The sequence below is a fragment of the Chelon labrosus genome (assembly GCF_963514085.1).
Source record: "Chelon labrosus genome assembly, chromosome: 8".
In the NCBI taxonomy this organism is placed as follows: Eukaryota; Metazoa; Chordata; class Actinopteri; order Mugiliformes; family Mugilidae; genus Chelon; species Chelon labrosus.
Genome location: NC_140358.1, coordinates 416,510 through 438,740, shown reverse-complemented (window position 1 = coordinate 438,740; position 22,231 = coordinate 416,510). Strand labels below are relative to the sequence as shown.

The 22,231-nt window shown below is 43.4% G+C and overlaps 1 protein-coding gene across 1 annotated transcript in view; it reads left to right on the top strand.

Moving 5' to 3' along the window:
• immt (inner membrane protein, mitochondrial (mitofilin)) overlaps positions 1 to 22,231 on the top strand; it is a 59,058-nt gene that overhangs the window by 23,190 nt on the left and 13,637 nt on the right. Inside the window, exons 7-10 of the mRNA XM_084550070.1 lie at positions 11,163 to 11,296; positions 13,116 to 13,219; positions 13,399 to 13,534; positions 21,654 to 21,783. Coding sequence (XP_084406196.1) covers positions 11,163 to 11,296; positions 13,116 to 13,219; positions 13,399 to 13,534; positions 21,654 to 21,783 — 504 coding nt within the window. The remainder of the gene's footprint in view (positions 1 to 11,162; positions 11,297 to 13,115; positions 13,220 to 13,398; positions 13,535 to 21,653; positions 21,784 to 22,231) is intronic.

Genomic DNA, 22,231 nt, shown 5'->3' with positions numbered 1-22,231 from the left:
TTTTTAAGCCTGCCCTGCAACACCCCAACATCTGGACTCTCAATCTTCTCCTCTCCACCATCCAAAGATGGAGAGACCACACCCCCCACTGAAGACACCAAAGCCACCGGCTTCACTTCCCCCCCACTAGCACGTGGAAAATAGGGTTTCAACATATTAACATGACACAACTGTGTAGTCCTCCGTCTGTCAGGAGTGGAAATCAAATAATTTACATCTGTAACTTGCCGGACAACAGAATAAGGCCCCCCAAGCCTAGCCTGAAAAGGAGATCCCACCACTGGGAGGTTGGCCAGAACCTGATTCCCGGGGCTAAAGACATGCACTTCAGCCCTGCGATCATACAGTCGCTTCATTTTACCTTGAGCCTTTTCTAAATTTAGTTTTGCCATCTTTACGGACTCATACAACCGTCTCTTGAACCCATTTACATAATCTGTTAGTTCTTCCGGAGGAGGAGATTTTTTCCAATCAGACTGTAACACAGCCAAAGGACCACGAACTGTGAGACCAAACACAAGGTCATTTGGGCTAAAGCCAGTGCTCTCTTGTGTGACCTCACGAGCCGCCAGCATTAGCCACGGCAGTCCTTCCTCCCAATCACGACCCAACTCAGTACAATATGAACGCAACAGTGACTTGAGAGTTTGGTGAAAGCATTCAATGGCCCCCTGACTCTCTGGATGATAAGCAGTAGACTGGATGTGTTTAACATGAAGCTTACCCAGCATCTCTGCAAACGTCCCTGATGTAAAATTAGTTCCCTGATCACTTTGAACAACCCTGGGAATACCAAAAACAGACATGAACTGTGTCAAAGCTTTCAACACTGACTTGGTTGTTATGTTGCGCAGGGGAAAAGCAGCCGGATAACGAGTTGTCTGGCACAGCACTGTAAAAAGATACAAACTTCCAGACTTACACTTAGGTAGTGGGCCAACACAATCAATTAGCAAATGTTCAAATGGTTGATTTGCAACTGCAATAGGATGCAACGGAGCGGGCTTAATGCACTGGTTTGGTTTACCTGTGAGCTGACAAGTATGGCATGTTTTAATATAGGCAGAGATGTTTTTCTTCAGCCGAGGCCAGTAAAAATACCGCAAAACTTTGTCATAGGTCTTTTTAACCCCCACATGTCCCGCACCCATATCATGGGCCGTTTTCAATATGCCATCTCTCAGGCCAGACGGAACCACAATCTGGAAAATGGCATCACCGACAAACCTCTCGCCCTGGGGCAACCATTTCCTCACCAACATGTCATCTTCCAGGAAATACCCCTGTGCCACACACTCCATCTCCTCCACTGGACGCACCTGCTGGAACAGCTCGGTCAGAGCAGGATCCCTCTGCTGCTCCTGTACCAGTTCAGCTTTTGAGACAGAGAATGGAAAGGCAGGTAAAGGAAATTGGACATGTGTAACATTCTTTTCTTTATCCACCAAATCATTTTTGTTTAGTGTCTGTGATCTTGTGACCACACACGCTGGAAAAATCTGTTTGGAGTCATCACACTCAACCTTCACCGGGCTGACAGCTGGAGAAGAGGTGACAACTAGTGAGGGAGGAGACTCAGGCAGACCTGCCAAAATGTACGCATTTTTCGTACTCGGCACGCATTTTGACCCTTAAGTACGCTTGTACGGTTCGCTGCTCTCTTGGTACGCATTTTGTTGCACCTCGCATTTCGCCGGTTTCAGTTTCTAAACTTTCTGTGCAATCTATGACGTTGATTCTGCCACTGAGCCACAGCGTTTAAGTGGAGTGAAAAGCTTTCGGCCAGTGCCTAAAGCAAGCCAGGCTGGCCGGATAACTTGCAGGCTTGCGTGCTGAACCGCCGGGCAACAGGTAACGAACACGGTAGCCTACTACACACAAACACTTCCCAACCCCCCCGAAACATACCGTAATTTCTGGACTATAAGGCGCACCTGAATATAAGCCGCACCAGCTAAATTTTGGGGAAACTACAGATTGTGCCATATATACAGGCGAGTATATTCCCGTGAGTCTTAAAAAGTCTTTAATTTGATAATGCCAATTTAAGGCCTAAAAAACTCTTAAATATGAGCATATTTTGCATCGTAGGTCTTAAATTACATTTCGTCAAGTCTTAAATCCTTACGTGCATTTACTGCTTCATTCGCATTTCGTTCAATGCGTTAGTTCCGTGTGTTCTGTGTAGTTCTTTATTAAATATAACTATTAGCAGTACGCCGAAATTAAACTACAAATGAGACCTGGAAGTGGAATCCAGTGTTCAGCCTGGTTTGTAATGTGTTGCTGCACCGGGTATGGTCCGGTCGTACGCCGCAGGCGAAGCGGTGAGATTTTATCGTCACGTAACGTTTGTTAGCGATATGGATTTTTGCCTCCTTATGGATTCGAGACTTCTTCTGTCACATGAACCTCGTTTATCAACTTGAGAGATTAGCAAAATGTAAGTTTAATGATTGCTGGCTTTGTAACGTGGAGTTGGAGAGAAGCTTAGCCACGTCTGCTAGTAGTATGCTTCAACATGAAGTAGCAGGCAGGAGACGAAGTGGAGGGATTTCAGCACAATACATTTATTAAACAGAACCATATAAAGCAGGTCTCACGGCTCATTACAGAACACTATAATAACAGATAATAAAACGTTCGTGGCTTGTACTCATAAAATTTCTTCAAGGTTGGCAGGTCTGCTCAGGAAATGGACCATCGACTAGATCATTCCCCAAAATCACCTGCACCCCTTCAACTGGAAGAGCCGGCCGCACTGCTAAAGAGACCTCCCCTTTAACCAGATTTGAACCGAGGACAACTCTATGCAACGGCACTGGAAACACATTCAACCCCATACCTTTCACCAGCACAAAGTCTCCAGTGGCAGTGTCTGCTGAAAATGGCAACACTGAGGCTAGAATGAAAGAGTCCAGAGCACCAGAGTCTCTCAGAATTTTGACTGGAACTTCTTCCTCACTCCCTACCAATGAAACAACCCCCTCACTCACATATTTTCGATAACCAGGATCAATGTCCTCAACCTCGGCAATGGTGTGTTTTTGCTCTGAAGTGTTCACAAAAGAACACAACGGCTCCTCAAATGAGGGGCGGGAGACCAGTGCAACAGGCTTAGTGTGCTGCTGTACTGCAGCGATGGCCTCAGCCTTGTCACGCAGCATGTTCACTGTCCCTCGAGCAGGAGCAACTAAGGCTGCAGGTTTAACAGGGTGGAAACCTGAAAGGGACTTGTGCTTGGACCTTAAAACAGGACAATCAGCTTTCCAGTGGCCTTTACCCAAACAATAGTTACAAGTTCGACTAGAATCCCATTTGCCAACATTGCTAGCTGGTTTGTAAGCAGAGTCACTCCCTGAACTCCTGGGATAACCACTAGCTCCACCCCTACGTCCAATTTCCCCCCGGACTTTATGAGTCAGTGCATACTCATCGGCTAATACAGCAGCCTCAGCCAAAGTCTCAGCCTTCCTCTCACTCAGATAAGTGGCCAGGTTCTCAGGAAGGGTTTCTCTGAACTGTTCCTCCAAAATCAGTTCACACAGTTGGTCAAAGGTCTTAACCTCAGAGGCCAGCCGCCAACGGCCAAAAAGAGTAGACAGTTCACGTGCAAATTCAACGTATGTTTCCCGGTCCTGCCTCCGGACACCCCTGAACTTCTGCCGATATGCCTCCGGTACCAGTTCATAAGCCTTTAACACAGCCTGTTTCACAGTTTGATAGTTTTCACTGTCTGACATCGATAAAGCAGAATAGGCTTCCTGGGCCTTCCCCGTTAACACACACTGGAGCAGCAAGGTCTGCTCTGAATCACTTCAATTCCTGTTTCTAGCTAACCGCTCCCGCTCTGAGAATTTTGGCACCAACCGTAAACATGTAGACACATCAAAATATGGAGACCCACCAGCTCCATGGACCCCCATGTTACCTGACGCTGAATTAACCATCTTACCCTCTTTTAACAAATCTAGCTTGTAACGTTCAAACTGTTGCTGTTCCCTCTGCTGAAGTAATTCAGCCTCACGTAGACTGGCGGTACATTTCAGTTTCTCCAGTTCAACAGCGTGTGCCTGAGCACAAAGAACCTGGGCCCTCTCCTGAGCCTTTTCCTCACGCTCCATTTCCAATTTATGTTGCAGGGTCAACAACTCTTTTTGTTGCTCAAAAGTCAAAGACATGCCACCCACAGGCTGTACAAATTTCAAAGACTGTTCTGGGGGACTGACTTGGGGAAAAACTGCAGGTAAGGCAGGAGTTGAGGCACTTACAGCATCCCCACCTTCAACAGCAGCAGGCAACACCCCCAACTGCACCAAACGGTCCTTAATCGTACTCAAGATACAGTCTTTGAGGGCCTTATTAGGGATTTCCACATCAAAATAGTTAGCCACCTTAAATAACTGCTCCTTAGTGAAAGTGTTTAACAGATCCTCCCTGGGATTCTGCAAAAATTCATCAACAGCAGACATGGTTCACCCCACAGCAACCAACCCACACAACTAGACTCAGACGGGAAAACCAAAAAAAAAAATTTTCCCTGTTGCTCCCTGGCAAAACTCAGTTTAGACTAACCTGCACAGCACAACAACCAGACAAATTCCCCTTAGTCCTGTGCAACAGCCACAATGTGGAACATCATTTCCCCTAGCTGACTGCCTAACCAGAAAGCTAGCTAACTCTCTCAACCCTAGTCTTCATGCACTAGCATTGGTGGGAAATTGAAACACAGAGCCCAATGACTCGGCCGGGCAACTATCGAATTAGCGACCCACCTGGACAGTCACGGAGGTGTACCCAAAGCAAAACTTGCTGTGGCCACGCTAGTGCACAAAAATAACAAACTAAAACAACAAACAACGAGCTCACAGGTGGAGGTCGTTCTTATACCTACCGGGAAAGTAGTTCCACTAACTTAGGCTGTTTCACAGCCCCACAGTGATCAAGGGCAACAAATGCAGGCAGGTTAGCAACACCAACTCCTGAGCCAACAACCTCATCACACACTGACCCAACACACCTTTCCCCAGAGATGTGAAAGCCTCTTCCCAAACAAATGCTTTCCTCAGGCTGCAGCAACAAAATACTCTCATCACACGGCTTTTGGTACTCACCACAATAGACCACTGATGAAGCCAACAATACAACACTACAGCTGAAGCCTACCAAGCAACAATACTACCCAGGATTCTGAAGTATCCCAGACGAGCCCCCATTTGTTACAACCCTGGCTCTCAGGTTGAAACAAAGGAGAGAGGCCACACAGAGCTCTGAGGATGTTTCAGTGTTTATTTAACTGAACAGCCCAAAAAGATCATCTACATGTGTGTGTGTGTGTGTGTGTGTGTGTGTTCAAATGGAGCGGGTGTGTGGGTGCGGGTGTGTGTACATGTGTATGTGTATGTAGGTATATAAGTGACCAACACCAAACTACAGCAGGCTGTAGGCCATAGCAGCAGCCAGCTGCTAAGCCACCAGAGAGAGAGCAGACTGACTGAGACGGCCTTATATCAGTAAAGCCACACCCTAAGGTGTGGTCTGCTTAGGACGGTCCACTGCTTCCTGTTCTCCTGAAAGGCACCGAGAGGAGAAGCAGACCGAACAGGGCCGTCACACTATCTATCTAAAGAGTAAACAGAAATGGAGACAGGACAGTCCCCTGTGGTGCCCCCACATTACTGACAGCAGTATCAGACAGGGAGCCCCCCAGCTGCACAAACTTGGGCCTGTCAGACAAGTAATCCAGGAGACAGTGGAGGAGCTGACACCAATCCTGAGCAGCTTCTCACACATCAGAAAGGGCTGAATGGTGTTAAAAGCACTGGAGAAATCAAAGAACATGATCTAAGGGCTAACAGAGCCCTTCCCTAAAGTATGCCTTTTGTTATGAGTAGGCTGAGTGACATGTTGAATAAAATTCATGCAGTTAAGTAAATTAAAAAATTCTAGAGCTAAATAATAATTCTTTCATAGTTGATGTGAATGACTGAGAGGAGTTCTGAGAAATCTGAGATGGAAGAAGAACATTGTTTGGATGGCTTGTAAACACACATACACAGTAAAGGGGGACAGTCAGAAACAATGGAATTGTATTCAAAAGAGCTATACTGATCGAATGTAATGTCCTTATAAAAATCCAATAATCCTGAGTGGATAGTTGCTGTACCTCCTCCTTTTCTATTCGTCCTGGAAGAGTATGAAAAGTGGTTATTTGGTGGGAGTTGCGGGGCCATCTGTGCCAAGCCATGTCTCAGTTAAAAACAAACAATCAATATTATTATCTGAAATAATGTCATTAATAAGAAAAGGACTCTGGACTGCCTCAGGATGTTAGAGAGCCAGGTAAAATCCTGTTTTAAGGTTTCCGACTGTTGCCTTGGAATATCATTTGTTCCCAAGTGGACCACCACCATGTTCACCGAGGGGTGAGCCTCCAGCACACCATGGATTTCTGCTATGTCGTTGACAGTGGCGCCGGGATAACACAGTATTTTGGAGGACCGCATTCTCACATGCCTGATGATGGAGACCCCGATGATGACCGTAGTGGGACCTGGCCAATGACCAGGAGCAGGGTTGCGGTCAGATGGAGGCAGCTGAGGGGTCAGGTCAGGGTGCGAGACTGCACCGGCGGCCGCCACAGGGCCCAACAGGGTGGAGGACCTGCTGGATGGGGGAGATGTCCGATGACTGGAGACAGGGCGAGCAGATAAACCAGATGTAGGAGGACTTGATACTCGTGGAGTGAATGTGAGAGACTTAGCATTACAGAGGCCAGAGAGAGAGACGAGCAGCTGGCGTTAATCAGAATACTTTATTAATCCTTCAAGGAAATTGTTTTGTTGCTGTTGCTCCCATAAAGTGACAGGTGACAGAGCAAATACTAATAGAATAACAAGTAATATAAAATATATAGAAAATAAAAGTAAGATGCATGAAAAGTAAAACAATATTGCACAAAGTATTCACAGTTTACAGAGGAAAAAGGTTGCAAGTAAATTAAAAGCGTCTGAAGTGTTAAGAGTGACCAACACTCAGCGGGAGGAGTTATAAAGTTTGATGGCCACAGGCAGGAATGATCTCCTGTGGCGTTCTGTGGTGCATTTGGGTAGGATGAGTCTGTTACTAAAGGTACTCTTTAGACTGGACAGTGTGTTGTGGAGAGGGTGGGATGAGTTGTCCAGGATGGTCTCCACTCTTGCCCACATCCTCCTCTCTGACACTGTGTTCAAAGAGTCCAGCTTCACCCCTACAACATCACTGGCCTCATGGGTGTCACACCCGTGGGGGATGGGGGTGTTGCAACACCCCCACTTTTTCGACAAGGTGATTTGATTTCCCCCACTTTTTTATAAGGTATTAAACCATTTGCCCGCCCTGGCAGTGTACCACGTACTGAAATGGAGCGCATTTCAGTCCCCCAGACATGAAAACCCATTGTTCAAGTTAGATTGATTGACAGCCATCCAGCCAATCACAGCCATTTGACCAAACCCACTAGTCCCGGCCGCCTGGCAAAGTAAACAGTCACGTGCTAACACGGAGCTGACGTCAGTCACTGCCGCAGACAGCGAACAGAGCAGAAGAATGAAACGGTAATTAGATGTAGAATTTAGATGTAGAATTTTCTCTGTAAATAACTAAACTATATCTTGCTTTGTGGCATGTCAGTTAATATTAAGCAAGCCAGGTGGCAAACAAAGTCAATGCAAGCCCAGTAAAGTTAATGGTAACTGACAGTTTTCTAGAGCCATCCACTGATTTTGATATTATTATCATTATTCTTTTTGTTGCCAAAAATGAAGTGCAGCAGAAGATTGACTTATTTTTCCATTCAAGTTGTCATGTAATTAGGTGACAGGAGGGAAACAGAAAGCTGTCAATCCATAAATGCACTAATTCAATTTTATAGTAGTACATATTCTTGCATTAATGCCATGTAGGTGTTCATTTACCTGATTTAAAGCTATTTGTTGGCACTTAAAACTTTCTTTTCAATGAAGAAAATCCCCTACATCAACTCATCCCTGTTACTGCTCTCAGAAACTAGAAAAGAATAGAAATGAAGACAATGAAATGCAAGAAAACTATTAAAATCTTAAATTATAAGAGGAATAAAATAATAATATAGAGTACGATAAAGGCTAGGACGAAAGATTTTAAAACAGATTAGAACAACAAAATATATGTGAAATAATTAGTAAAAAGCAGATAAAAGAAAAACAAAAGAAATTAAAGCTGCGAGCAGCGTTGAACGGGCCCCTTGCACCCCACGCCTGTCGGGGACCGGCAAGGACGGTGTCACTGCAGTTCTCATGGGATACACTGGAGTATTTTGCTTCTTAAGTCCTCAGACAATTCTCGGCTCTTCTTTCTCTTCTCCATGCTTGGTGTGGCATACACAGGCAAAAAACACAAAGGTTGAGTCAACTTTTATACATTCCAACTGGCTTCAGTTTTGATTTCTATATTGCCAGCACCTGTTACTTGCCACAGGTGAGTTTAAATGAGGATCACATGCTTGAAATGAAATTATTTACCCACAGTTTTAATAGGGTGCCAATGATTTTGTCCAGTCAGTTTTTGAGTTTTGTGTAAAATTATGTCAAATTTGGCTTTTTTCTTCTGCTTTTTTGTGTTGTCCCAATGCACTTAAAGGAAATAAACGTGTATACCAAAACATTTGTAATTTCAACACTTTTCTGGGAGAAATGGTGCATTTTCTGGAAAAGTTCCAGGGGTGCCAATACTTTCGTCCATGACTGTATGTATATATATATATGTGTGTGTGTATATATATATATATGTGTGTGTGTGTGTGTATATATATATAGTGTGTATATATATATATATATATATATATATATATATATTGTATATATGTATGTGTGTATAGTACATATATATATATTGTATATATGTCTATGGTTAGCAGCATAGACATATATACATAGACGCCTCATTGAGCGCTGCTGCCTACTGGAGCGGCGTGCCTACAGGGCGGCCATCTTGGAACAGGGCCACTCGCTCCTACAGTGCATTACATCTATGGAGGAATGGTGTTTCTACACAATAAAAGTGATCATAAATCGCTCAGTTGAAGTCCGGCATCTTTTCTTTACAATCTTCTGACAGAAGCTAGTCTGCGTATAACATTAAGTAGAATTTGTATTTGGGTAGTAAAACCATATTTTTTATCATAGCTACATGTGTGATGTTTTTAACAAATCAATACGTTTGGAAATCGGTCCAAAATTCAGTGAATAATTCTACTTTGAGATTGAGGAGTACCTCTTTCCTTCGTAGGTTCATGCACCGCTGCCTCTGCTATCCCTGTACCAAGATGGCGGCACTTTAGGCACGTCCCTCCACAGTCGATGCGGCGTCGATGTATATATGTCTATGGTCAGTGGCAACACTAATTTTGCTCAACATTATAAGTAATTAATAAGTATTTATAACTTGTATAAATACATTGCAGTATCGCGATAATACCCGGAACCGTGATACTTTGTCTGGTATAGTATCGTGGTTACTCATTTTGGTATCGTGACAACTCTATAAATGATACCATTCAAACATCTTACATCTCACTCGGCAAAGAAACAAAACGTACTACCCGACTTGACCACTAGCAACCTAAGGCACTCAGACACTCACTCACTTACGCACAATACGCAGAGAAACGAAACTTAACCGACTCATAACCGCTGCTCGTCGATCCCTGCTTAACCGAGAGTCAGCAGCCACTCACTCGGCCGGCAGATAAACGAAACTTAACCGACTCTTAACCGACTCTTACACTATTATCAAGAGAGACGAGAGCCAATTAATATGGTCACTTGCCACCAAGTTTGCAGACAACATCGGTCTGATTCTTGTCTGACTTAAAATAACCAAAATATTGCCAAACTGGACCTTTCCTTTTTTTTTTAATCAATAATTTCCTCTTGCGCTGTCGCACTCATACTTTCACTCCACGTCGTTCTTTTGTTGTTGTTGTTGTTGATGCTACGAACCTGGCTTAGCTGAGCCGTGATAGGTCGAGAGGCTAAAGCCCTCCCATGCCTACATCCCCCAGAATGACTTGCAGTTCTGGCTCGGGGTTTTCGTCCTATTTTTCTCTAACGGAGTTCAAGTGAAATTACTGAACATTCTATCGATATTGATCACGTGTCTATCGAGTGTCTAGGCATGTATCGAGACTTGGGTCTGGCCCCCGTCCGAGTCCACTAGTTCTCAGTTGAAGACTGGGCAGACCTGCAGAGCGTCACTAGCCTCCCGACTCCACATCCTAACTGTCCTTGTGGAGATGGGCTGCCTCTTCGCACCAGGTTGTGATCTGACCATCCCAGGGAGAGAAGGGTAGTGGCACTGTATTCTTCCTTTGAATTACCATTAGAGTAGAGTAGAGCAGAGTTGGGTTTTCTGGGGTCGTACAATGAACAAACGTGGGAAGTGGGCTAAACAGTGTCCAAGGTGATATGATTAAAATCCCCAGAAATTACAACAAGGGCGCAGCACAGTGGCATGGTGGTTAGCACTGATGCCTCACAGCAAGAAGATTCCGGGTTCTAATCCATGGGCCAGCTGGGCCTTTCTGTGTGGAGTTTGCATGTCCTCCCTGTGTCTGCCTGTGTCTGCGTGGGTTGTCTCCGCGTACTCCGGCTTTTATATAATTTTATAAACATGTACTGGATTGAAATATATTGAAATATTGAAATATCTTTATTTATCATTGTACTATAAATGGACACAAAATTCACTAAGCAAACTATCTAAAATTGTAATTTGCTAAAATCGTATTAAACAGCGGGTGTTACATAATACAACTTCAAGGGAGCAACATTTTTCATTGTCATCATTTTGTCCTGCAAAATAACACGCTTTATAATGTACAATAGCTGTGGTTCCTTGTGTAAATGCTGATGTAATTATCTCATTAGCAGTTTTACTTTTCCTTACTGGCAGACCATAGCAAACAAAGTCCTTGGGATGTTGTTAACAATCTTTTGTAAATTTCAGCAATACTTAAGTTGGGAGAACATGTAAATATTCCATTGCCCCAACTTTGTATTCTGTTGTAACCTCCTTTGCTTTCCATCAAATTTTATAGTATCTGTCAATCATTAATGCTTACCTTTTATGTGATTGCTTTGCAGCTGCATCAGCCGGTCTTGAAGACTCACTGGCAAGTTCAGCTAAAGCTACACTGAAGGCAATTGAAGCTCAGGAAGCAGCCCTACATGCTATCACACAGCATACACACAAACTGAAGGAGGCTATGGAAGCAGAGGTACAGATCTTGCAGTTCGCAACATTCACAGTGATGCTGGTGCACATGTGAAAAGTGAAATGGCAGATTACGTGTTTTAGCCAGCGGATAGGTGCTGTACAAAGCTTGGACTCTAAATTCTTCATTGCAGTTTGGTCAAGACTTGCACGTTCAGTTGAGTAATTATGACCGTTCCAGGACCAAATGGTCACATTTGGGCTGCACATGTGTGACCTGCAAATTTGGAATTATTTTTTTTTTTGTTGAAAAACGAGCATGGGGTAAGTCTACCTGTGTAGGCCTATATGTATGAGCGAGGGAGCATGTCATCTACACCTGCCAGTGTGTCTTGCTATCAACACGTATTAAGTCATATTCAAGCTTGATTTATACTCCCACAGTGGATCTATGCCTTCATGTCCTAGTTGGCTATGCCTGTATTTTACTCTGCTAAAATTCTAGTTGATGACCAGTCAACTGTGTTGAGTTTCACTGTGTACTTGACACATTAAACAGGTGATCAGAGGTAACCAGCTATGCTGGAGTTAATGATTTTTGAATAGTTAATTTTACTGAAATTATGGCAGCACAAAAAAAAAGAGATCTTGCCAGAGAAGACAGTGTTTAGGTGGGAGAAAAAGGATGAATTTCCTGTGCTTGTTTATGTTTACTGATGATGGCGCATTGGTCTCTCAGCAGGCGGTTTTAAGGCCATTTTAAGTATCCCTAACAGGGAGTCTGTCCCATCATTCCACTTTAATTTTATTGTATGTCTCTAGCTGGTTATCTTGGTCTCATGTATAACATGAATTTAAATTAACAGTTTCCTTTCAAACAGTTATATTACTTCATGTTTGGCTAGCTTCCGAACAATTTTTGACCAAGTAGTTGATTTCACGCTATATTACATTAATGCCAAGTTACTGTATCATGAAAGAGTGTTTATGAAGTAAAACGTACGACACCAGACAAGCACAGAAAATTCTCCCTCCTTCTGTCTCCTACACATCGTCTATTGTTCTGTATTGCAGTGATTTCAGTAAAAGTAACTGTTTAACATTTATCAGCTCCAACTTCAACATGAGCCACCGAGTTCCAGTTGCCATTGTGCCAAGCACACTGAAAGTCAATACAGCGGATTCAGTGGCAACTACCAGTTTAGCGGTGTAATTACTGAACAATACAGAAGACACCACAATACAGAGGGAGAGTTCAGAGTCATAAATTGTTTACTTGTTCTCATGCCACTTACCTCGTGTTTACATTTATTGTATTTGTTTAGTTGTGTTTTTTGAACTGACAACATATCTTGTTTGCGTCGATTGATATGTTAAGCTGTGTTTCTTGCACTGTAATGACAGGAATTGTACTGACCTTATCCCTGTGAACTGTAAATAAAATATCACATTGTAATTTGCATCAGTTATATAGTTCAAATTTGCAGGTCGATATAAAGTTTACCCATAAATTTTCTTCTTGGTGCTACAGTACTCACCCTGCATTCTGCCATTCTGCAAAGTTAAAGATGAAAACCAACCAAATCTATGCACCCCCATCTACGGCTTTATGGTGGTTGTTCTAGGACTGAAATCTTGGTGATTATGCATTTGAAAGGAACTGATTTTCTAAGTTGTATTACTTTCCACAGTGGTTCAATCTCTGAAAGAAAACTCAAGTCAGTATGTGGTTACGGCATAAAACTGTAACCATGCAACCAAGGCCATTCAGATTTAATTTTAGCTTGTTAGTAACTGTTATACAGAGCAAAACGTTTACCACTGCTATTATTACTATTGTGGTGTGATACTTGCAGCAGAGTGACAATTTTTATTAAATCCAGGTTCCACCTCAAGAAAAGTCAACCCAGTGGAATGATCTAGAAGCTGCCCTTGCTGATAGAACCTGCGCTGTGAATGATGCCAGAACTGCTTTGTTGACAGCCAAGTAACTAACACATACACATGTACACAAACTGTGTGTGTGCGTGTGTGCGTGTGTGCGTGCATGCGTGCGTGTATTATTTAAACATACTGTATCATTATGTGAACATTTATGCATGAAGAGAAGCATTACTAATTCTGAGTTCCTTTGGCATTGTTAAAACCATGTCTGTCTCCTTGCAGTGAAGCCTTGGGTAATCTCAAATCGGTGATTGACAACTCCAAAGTCCTGAAGATTGCTGCTGTTCAACCGCTGATTTTAGCAGCAGAGGAAAATCTTCATAATATGGTGGTGGACTTGGACAAAGTGGTCACTAAGGTATTATTCTCTACATTATGTACAAACAGAATTCATTTTAAAAGGGATTCACCTCATTTCAGATCAGATTCTCTGCCGATATTGATGCGGCTGCCATATGTTTTTGTAAGTGGCAACTACCTAATCAATGAGAAGAGATGACTGTGATGTAGTGCAACTAGTGAGGCTCTGGCACAAGAGAGGGAAGCAGACTATAGGAAAACGATAGAGTGGGGGGGGGGGGGGGGGTTCAGTAGGTAGAGTGTTTTGATCGCCAGTACATCTGGTACCTGAAAGCAACATTGCCAAACACTATTCAGTGTGTGCCCACTTGTGCGAATGAGTGGGCAGATGTGTTATTGTTTAAGTACCTTGGGTACTCGAAGTGCTTTACAGTCCAAACGTAGAAAAGCACAATGGTTAACCTTGGACATTGAATAGTTAACAAGGAATAAGGAGTAGACATTCAGGTGAGGTGAGAAGGGTGAACTGGAATGCTACAACGTAAGTGGCTCCAATGGAAAAGCCCAACACCTAGACTAGATTCAGAGTCTGGTGAATGTGAATGTGCTGTACTTGTGCGTGTGTGCTAGCATTGAAACAAGTCTAGTCTTAAGTCTACCTCAGGTTGTCTTGGCAACTGTTGCTTTTTTTTCTACTTAATTTACTACTTAGTGTACTCACATATGGAACTCCTACTGTACCATACCCGACTGTCTGGATCTTCCTATAGAATTAGGTAAATGGAGGGGAGGAACGGAAAGCAAGCGCTAAAAAGATGGACAAGACATGGACATTTCAAACTGTACTTCCTATCTGTTGTTATGGGGATTATATGCTGATAGGGGGTAACGTGAGTGGCAACTAACGTTTGCATGGAACAAGAGAACTAACTGTTCTACCTGACTTCTTGCTAATTTAAGCAGAGTGATGATAACAGAGAAATGGAGTGACAAGAAGATTGGTAGAGGGATGGCTGTTTTTGTTTACTGCAAATGGTGTAACCTAGGGACATGGCCCTACTGGCTGTAGGGCTGAGGCCATACTATCTGCCCAGAGGAGTTTTCAGCCACCGTTGTTATTGTTTACGTGCACTTGCAACATCATTAACAGACACTGAAACCCGTCGTCAACAAGACCTCATCCTCTCTATTTTAAGCTGGGTAATATCAGGAGCATGTTCAGCCACAGACTCATACAGGCACAAGCCTCAAAGAGTTAAGGAAACACTTTCTTGCCAATACTGACTTGTGTATTTTGCATATTGTCATATTTATTGTGTACCATAGGAACAATATTTCCATAGCACACGTCCAGTGTACAGTGCCACCTTCAGAATTTTCTACATATCTGAATAAAAATTACTCAAAACATTATTTTCAAACAAGTCCCGAAAGCAGACAAAGAGAACCCAATCTTACAAATGAAACAAATATATTATACTTGTGGACTTTTTTTATTTAGGCATTCATTTATATACAAGATAAGATATTACAATCCCTTGTAAAACACATTAAGAGGCCTAGTCCAATTGAAAACCGACCAGCAGGCTAGCAGCTGGCTGGCCAGCTACCAACTAAGAAGACAACTCCAGATACCTGGCCTAGTCAACGGCAGTATGCAGCATGCGGCATGCCATTTGAGTTTTAAACTGAGCTTAACGTCCTGAAGTCACTCCCCTCCATTTTGCTACTGCACAACCCCGTTTCCCCCACCATTCACCAGTGACTTTCAACAACCCAGAAATTAACCTAGCCTTTTTTATGTAGCAGTCAGAGCAAACAATCAAACTTAATTGAAACGTTACAATCTTGTGATTTGCCCTATTGATGCGGACTGAACCATGACCAAAACACAAAATGAATCAAACAACTGTGATCTTGTGATTCGCCCTGTTTATGTGGACTGAACCATGAGCCGAACACAAGACTAATGTACCGTAATTCGCCCCGTTGATGCAGACTGCACCACAACCAAAATAATAAAATTACCTAGCCAGCCTTACCTTTAGCGAGCTCTCCAGCTAGCATGTTTCCTCCTTACTCACAGCCATTCGCTTGCTTGCTCTGCTGCCAGGGACATATTGCTTATCGCAACTCTCTGGATTTTTCCACGTATGCCCAAAACAATATCGATACCCAGTCATCCCTAGGAACCAACGGAGCTCACGTCTAGTTGTGGGAACCGGATGACTAGCCACTGCTGCGACCTTGGCATCCACAGGACGAACCTGACCATGCCCGACCTGCTTTCCCAAATACGTGACCATGGCCTTACCAAACTCACATTTTGAGAGATTAAGGGTCAATCTTGCCTCTACAAGCCACTGAAAAACTGTCCGCAAACTACACATGTGGCTTGACCAGTCACCCGAATAAATCACAACATCAGCCTGATAGATGCTGCAGTGTGGCACATCGCCCAACACTCTGCATGAGGCGCTGGAAGGTGGCAGGTGCGTTCTTTAAACCAAATGGCATTACAGTGTACTGAATGAAGTGATCTGGAGTTACGAAAGCAGATATCTCCGAAGCTCTAGGACAAGGGTCAGCAACCCGCGGCGCCGGTGCCGCATGTGGCTCTTTCATCCCTCTGCTGCGTGCCATTGCTGCTGAGGTTGGACGCAGTAAGACAGTCATTTTAAACTTCTTAAAAGATCCTGAGGGTTATGGGGAAAAAAAGTCAAGTGGTAGACCCAAAAAAATTTCACTGGCCCTGAGCCGGAGGATCCAATTGGCTGTCCGTCAAGACACGGGACGATCCTCGGCCCAGATTAAGCTTGTCACTGGTGCCAACTGCAGTCCCATAACCATTAGACGGCATCTGCGAGAGAAGGGTTTTAAGAACAAAAAACGTCTTCAAAGACCTCGTCTCCTTCAACGGCACAAAATTGCCCATTTGGAGTTTGCACAAGAGCACCAAACATGGGACATTGAAAGGTGGAAGAAAGTTTTATTCTCTGATGAGAAAAAATTTAACCTTGACGGTCCTGATGGCTTCCAATGTTACTGGCATGACAAGGAGATCCCACCTGAGATGTTTTCTACACGGCACAGTGGAGGGGGCGCCCTCATGATCTGGGGGGCTTTTTCCTTCAATGGAACAATGGAGCTTCAGGTTGTGCAGAGGTGTCAAACGGCAGCTGGCTATGTGGAGATGTTGCAGGGGGCATCCCTCATGACTGAAGGCCATCGTCTGTGTGGTAATGACTGGGTTTTTCAACAGGACAACATTCCCACTAGCCTCCTGGAAACACTAGCATCAAGCATGCCGAAACGAATTGTTAAAGGGGGATTAACATGAATGGCGCAGCTACTCATAACTGAGTCCTTTTTTAAAAATTTTATTTCTGTTTTAGGGGGTTTTTGGCATTTTTTGAGATGTGGTCTTAAACTTTTGATCAGCTGATGAACAGCCTATTTCAGTTTAATGTTTGTGTGCAATAAATTGCTTACTCAAATTTTTTTCTTGTCTCACTCCCATTTCTTCTTTTTGCATTTTGAAGCACTACTAGAACCTTCTTAAGATCCAACGGTGCAAAATGTAAATTCTTGCAATTTTTCAACTGGTCTTAAAATTTTGATCAGGAGTGTATACACACACACACACACACACACACACACACACACTCATACACATATATATATACACACACACACACTGGGGAAAATAAGTATTTGATACCCCTTATAAAGAATGGAGAGGTCTGTAATTTTCATCATAGGTACACTTCAACTGTGAGAGACAGAATCTAAAATAAAAATCCAGAAAATCACATTGTATGATTTTTAAATAATTAATTTGCATTATATTGCATGAAATAAGTATTTGATACACTAGAAAAACAGAACTTAATATTTAGTACAGATCCAATTACAGAGATCAAACGTTTCCTATAGTTCTTGACCAGGTTTGCACACACTGCAGCAGGGATTTTGGCCCACTCCTCCATACAGATCTCATCCACATCTTTCAGGTTTCGAGACTGTAGCTGGGCAACACAGAGTTTCATCTCCCTCCAAAGATTTTCTATTGGGTTTAAGTCTAGAGACTGACTAGACCACTCCAGGACCTTGAAATGCTTCTTACGGAGCCACTCCTTAGTTGCCCTAGCTGTGTGTTTCAGGTTATGGCCATGCTGGAAGACCCAGCCACGACCCATCTTCAATGCTCTTACTGAGAGAAGGAGGTTGATGTCCAAAATCTCGCAATACATGACCCCATCCATCCTCTCCTCCATACGGTGCACCCGTCCTGGTCCCTTTGTAGAAAACTACCCCCAAAGCATTATGTTTCTACCCCCATGCTTCACAGTTGGGATGGTGTTGATGGAATTGTACTTATCCTTCTTTTTCCTCCAAACATGGCGAGTGGAGTTTATACCAAAAAGTTTAGTTTTGGTCTCATCTGACCACATGACCTTGTCCCATGCCTCCTCTGGATCATCCAGGTGGTCATTGGCAAACTTCAGACAGGCCTGGACATGTGCTGGCTTGAGCAGGATTTTAATCCATGGCAGCGTAGTGTGTTACTAATGGTAACCACTGAGACTGTGGTCCCAGCTCTCTTCAGGTCATAGACCAGGTCCTCCTGTGTAGTTCTGGGCTCATCCCTGACCTTTCTCATGATCATTGACACTCCACGAGGCGAGATCTTGCATGGAGCCCCAGTCCGAGGGAGACTGACAGTCATCTTGAGTCCCTTCCATTTTCTAATAATTGCACCAACAGTTGTTGCCTTCTCACCAAGCTGCTTGCCTATTGTCCTGTAGCATATCCCAGCCATGTGCAGGTCTACAGTTTTGTCTCTGGTGTCCTTAGGAGCTCTTTGGTCTTGGCCATGGTGGAGCGGTTGGATTGTGATCGATTATGTGTGTGGACAGGTGTCTTTTATACAGATAACGAGTTCAAACTGGTGCAATTAATACAGGTAACGAGTGGAGGATAGGAGGGCTTCTTAAAGACAAACTAACAGGTCTGTGAGAGCCAGAATCCATGCTGGTTGTTAGGGGATCAAATACTTATTTCATGCAATAAAATACAAATTAATTATTTAAAAATCATACAATGTGATTTTCTGGATTTTTATTTTAGATTCTGTCTCTAACAGTTGAAGTGTACCTATGATGAAAATTACAGACCTCTCCATTCTTTATAAGGGGGGAAACTTGCAAAATCGGCGGTGTATCAAATACTTATTTTCCCCACTGTATATATATATATATATATATATATATACATATACATATATACGTATACACATATACATATATACGTATACACATATACATATATACATATACACACATACATATATACATATACACACATACATATACACACATACACACATATACATATATATATATATACACACATATACATATATATATACACACATATATATATATATATACACACACACACACACACACACAAACATTTAAAATGCCAGTTTTATCATATATGGTTAAGTGTGGCCCTCTGGTAGTGTCGATGAAAAATCTTGGCCCCCTCCATCATTTAAGTTGCCCATCGCTGCCATAGTTTGATTATACATAGCATATAGGTAAAAAAACGTTATATGCAGTGTTATCTTTATTTATGTCAAAGGGTTTTGTGGCTCCTGGAGTGTTCTTTTATGTGGGTAACTGGTCCAAATGGCTCTTTGAGTGGTTAAGGTTGCAGACCCCTACTCTAGGAGATAATGGCACCTGCCAGTAACCCTTCAGGAAATCCAACTTTGTGATGAAGGAAGCTGGGCCTATGCTGTCCACACAATCTTCCATTCGGGGCAGAGGAAAAGAATTGGCCACAGTGATCGCATTAACTTTCCAGAAATCAGTGCAGAACCGGGGTGTGCCATTGGCCTTTGATGCCAACAGACACGGTGAACTCCAGGGACTGTAACTCGGTTTGGCCAAATTATTATTCACCAGATACTCTACCTCAGCTTTCATTACTTCACGCTTTTGTATGGAACAGCGGTAGGCATGCTGCTTGATGGGAGCTGCCCCGCCTACATCAGTGCCATGCTCAAGATCATTAGTACAGGAAGGCACGTCATTAAACAGGTTGGGAAAAATCAAGGACAAGACTCATTACATCACGTCGCTGTTCATCTGGGAGGTAGGACAGTCGGGACTCAGCCTCACACAAGAACTCAGAGTTTGTTAGCTTGCCACTCTGCTGACCCACAGAGGGCACCTTAAGACCGTCGTCAGCCTCTGCATACACCAGGGAAGGAGATGTCGCAAGGGGGTCATGTTTTCCCTGGGAAGACTCACGGGAAAACACATTGAGCTGTAAACTGCTCCTGCAGCACCTTCATGGGCCCACGCACATTGTGGCCAAACACCAACTCAGATGGGCTGAAATCAAGGGACTCCTGCTTTGCAAGGGCAAACCCTCATCCCAATCTCTACCTGTCTCAAAACAGTACCTATGTAGCGTCTAAATCTATCACTTTCAGAGTTTGGTGCCACTGCTCCAACGTACCCTGTGAGTCTGGGTGGTAAGCACTGCTCACCGAGTGTGACACACCTAAGGCCTGCAAGGTTTGCACCAGGGCCTCCACCACCACAGCTTTCAACTCTGCCTTACGTAGGACACGAGAAACTGAGATGCCGTAGTCACTGATCCTGCATTCATCTAACTGGGATAGTGACGGTGCAGCGACATTTTTCTTTGTGTTTTTACAACACCTATGCAATAAAACACAAAGATCCACACAATAGGAAAAGAAACCATACAGACACACAATACACACCTAGCCAACACGAACTTCCCCAGACCCTGCCTATCACAGACTGAGCCTGTTTGTCTTCTTGGAGCGTGCCGGGCTCGAGGCGGCTTTAAAGGCAAACTTCGGCAGCTGAAGCTCTGAAACGCCCACCCCTGCCAGGGAAATGTATCCCCACCCAGGATTACTCTAGAAAATAAAAAAGGCAAAATAATAAATGAGTGCCCGAAGGATAAGCTGCAAGCATCTTGGCTGGACACCGCACAAAAAAACAGGACTGCAAACACAGCCAATCAAATCTAACGCTCTCGCTGAGTGATCCCGGACGAGCCCCCACTTTGTTACCTTCCGAGTATGTAACCAGGGGATGAGGGGAGGAGAATAAAAGAAAATAGTTCCTGGGGAAAAGGAAAACGACACAGAGGCTGATAACTGTGTGTTATCAGCCCACTGTAGTAGCAACTAAACACAACAGACCAGAACCGACAGCCACAAACAAACTAAAGGCGCCACCACACCTGGGGGAAAAAGACAAAACAAACCAAAAACGCCAACACACCTGTGGGGAAAAAAGGACACAGGCAAAAACCAAGAAAGATTAATACCGTCTTTTCCACAGAAAAGATTAGTCAGTACTTCACCGTTACGATTTCCCACAAACAAAGCCAACCTCACGCTTCCACCACTGTGGTCCACCATCTCTCTTTCTCTCTCCAGGCCACTCCTCTCCTCCACTCTTCAACCAAAATTAGCTAATTACCTGAGTGGAAACGGCTTCCTTTTCGGAGGAGGGGCGATCACCTGGAGGAGGAGAGTGGGAGAGGGACACAAACACACCACAACAAGGGTGGCACTAGGGCCGTAACAATCCCACAAATTAAAATGCATCAAATAAAAGCCTGGTTTCTATGAAAATTAGGGCGCAGCATTCCCTTATCTCCTGCTGATTTGTGTTTCTGGTTTTTGGCTCATCCATCTTATTTTAAAATGAGCAGATATTAGCAAGGAGCAGGCTAGGTAGTGGTGGTTGTCTCTTGCCGGCTGGAATTAGAAGAAAGTCCAACAAGGGGTGTTTAAGCTCATGTGTCCAGAAGTTCTTCCCTGCTGTATTTTACGATTGTATCTCTGAACTCAATGTTCAAGAATATTTACACTAAAACACAACACAACACAACAGCAAAGGAACTACATCAGCCACAACGGGCTCCAAGTTGTTGGCAAATAGAGGGTTGGCTAGTAAGTTTGGGTGAAGCTTTGAGGCATGAACCTATTGGTGATTAATGTGACCCTTCTCTGCCTCTGCAAGGAGTTTTTGCTTGTCTTTTTTATCACTTTTTACACCAATCTGCTCTGTCTCTTCTGCTCTTATCTAACAAATGTGCCACTCATGTCCTTCTAGGTGCAGTCTGCAGAGTCGGAAGCAAAAATTGTCTCACGGTACAGTGAACTGGTTAATGAAGCCAAACAACAGTTTCAGAGGGAAGTAAGCAGCCTTACTCCAGAGATCCAGGCCAACTGGAAGGGGCTCAGTAAGAACACATACACACAAATATATAACACTTCCTACTGTTATTTGTATAGTTGAGATAGAGTATAAAATAAAAAAAAAAATAATAATAATAATAATAATATTTTGAAAAGACTATATAGTCCAACCGTTTAACTGCAGTTGACAGTTTAAGTGGGAAGTTTACCTACGCACAAGTCATTAAAACAGATTCATTAATCACTCTGCATACATCTACTTTATGCATTAAACAAGTAATGTTTCCAACAGTTGTTTACGGGTTTGATTCACTTATAATACAGTTTATCACAATTAATAGGAGACAAAGATAATGGCTCGGATGCAAATGGACCTTCGAAATAGACAGGGACACCAAGCATACTTACAAGGTTGTGGCAAATTGGCTTAATGACAACAAAGCGAGAAGCAAAGAGGGCCACAAACCAAAAAGTTACAGTTTGGTTAGAAGA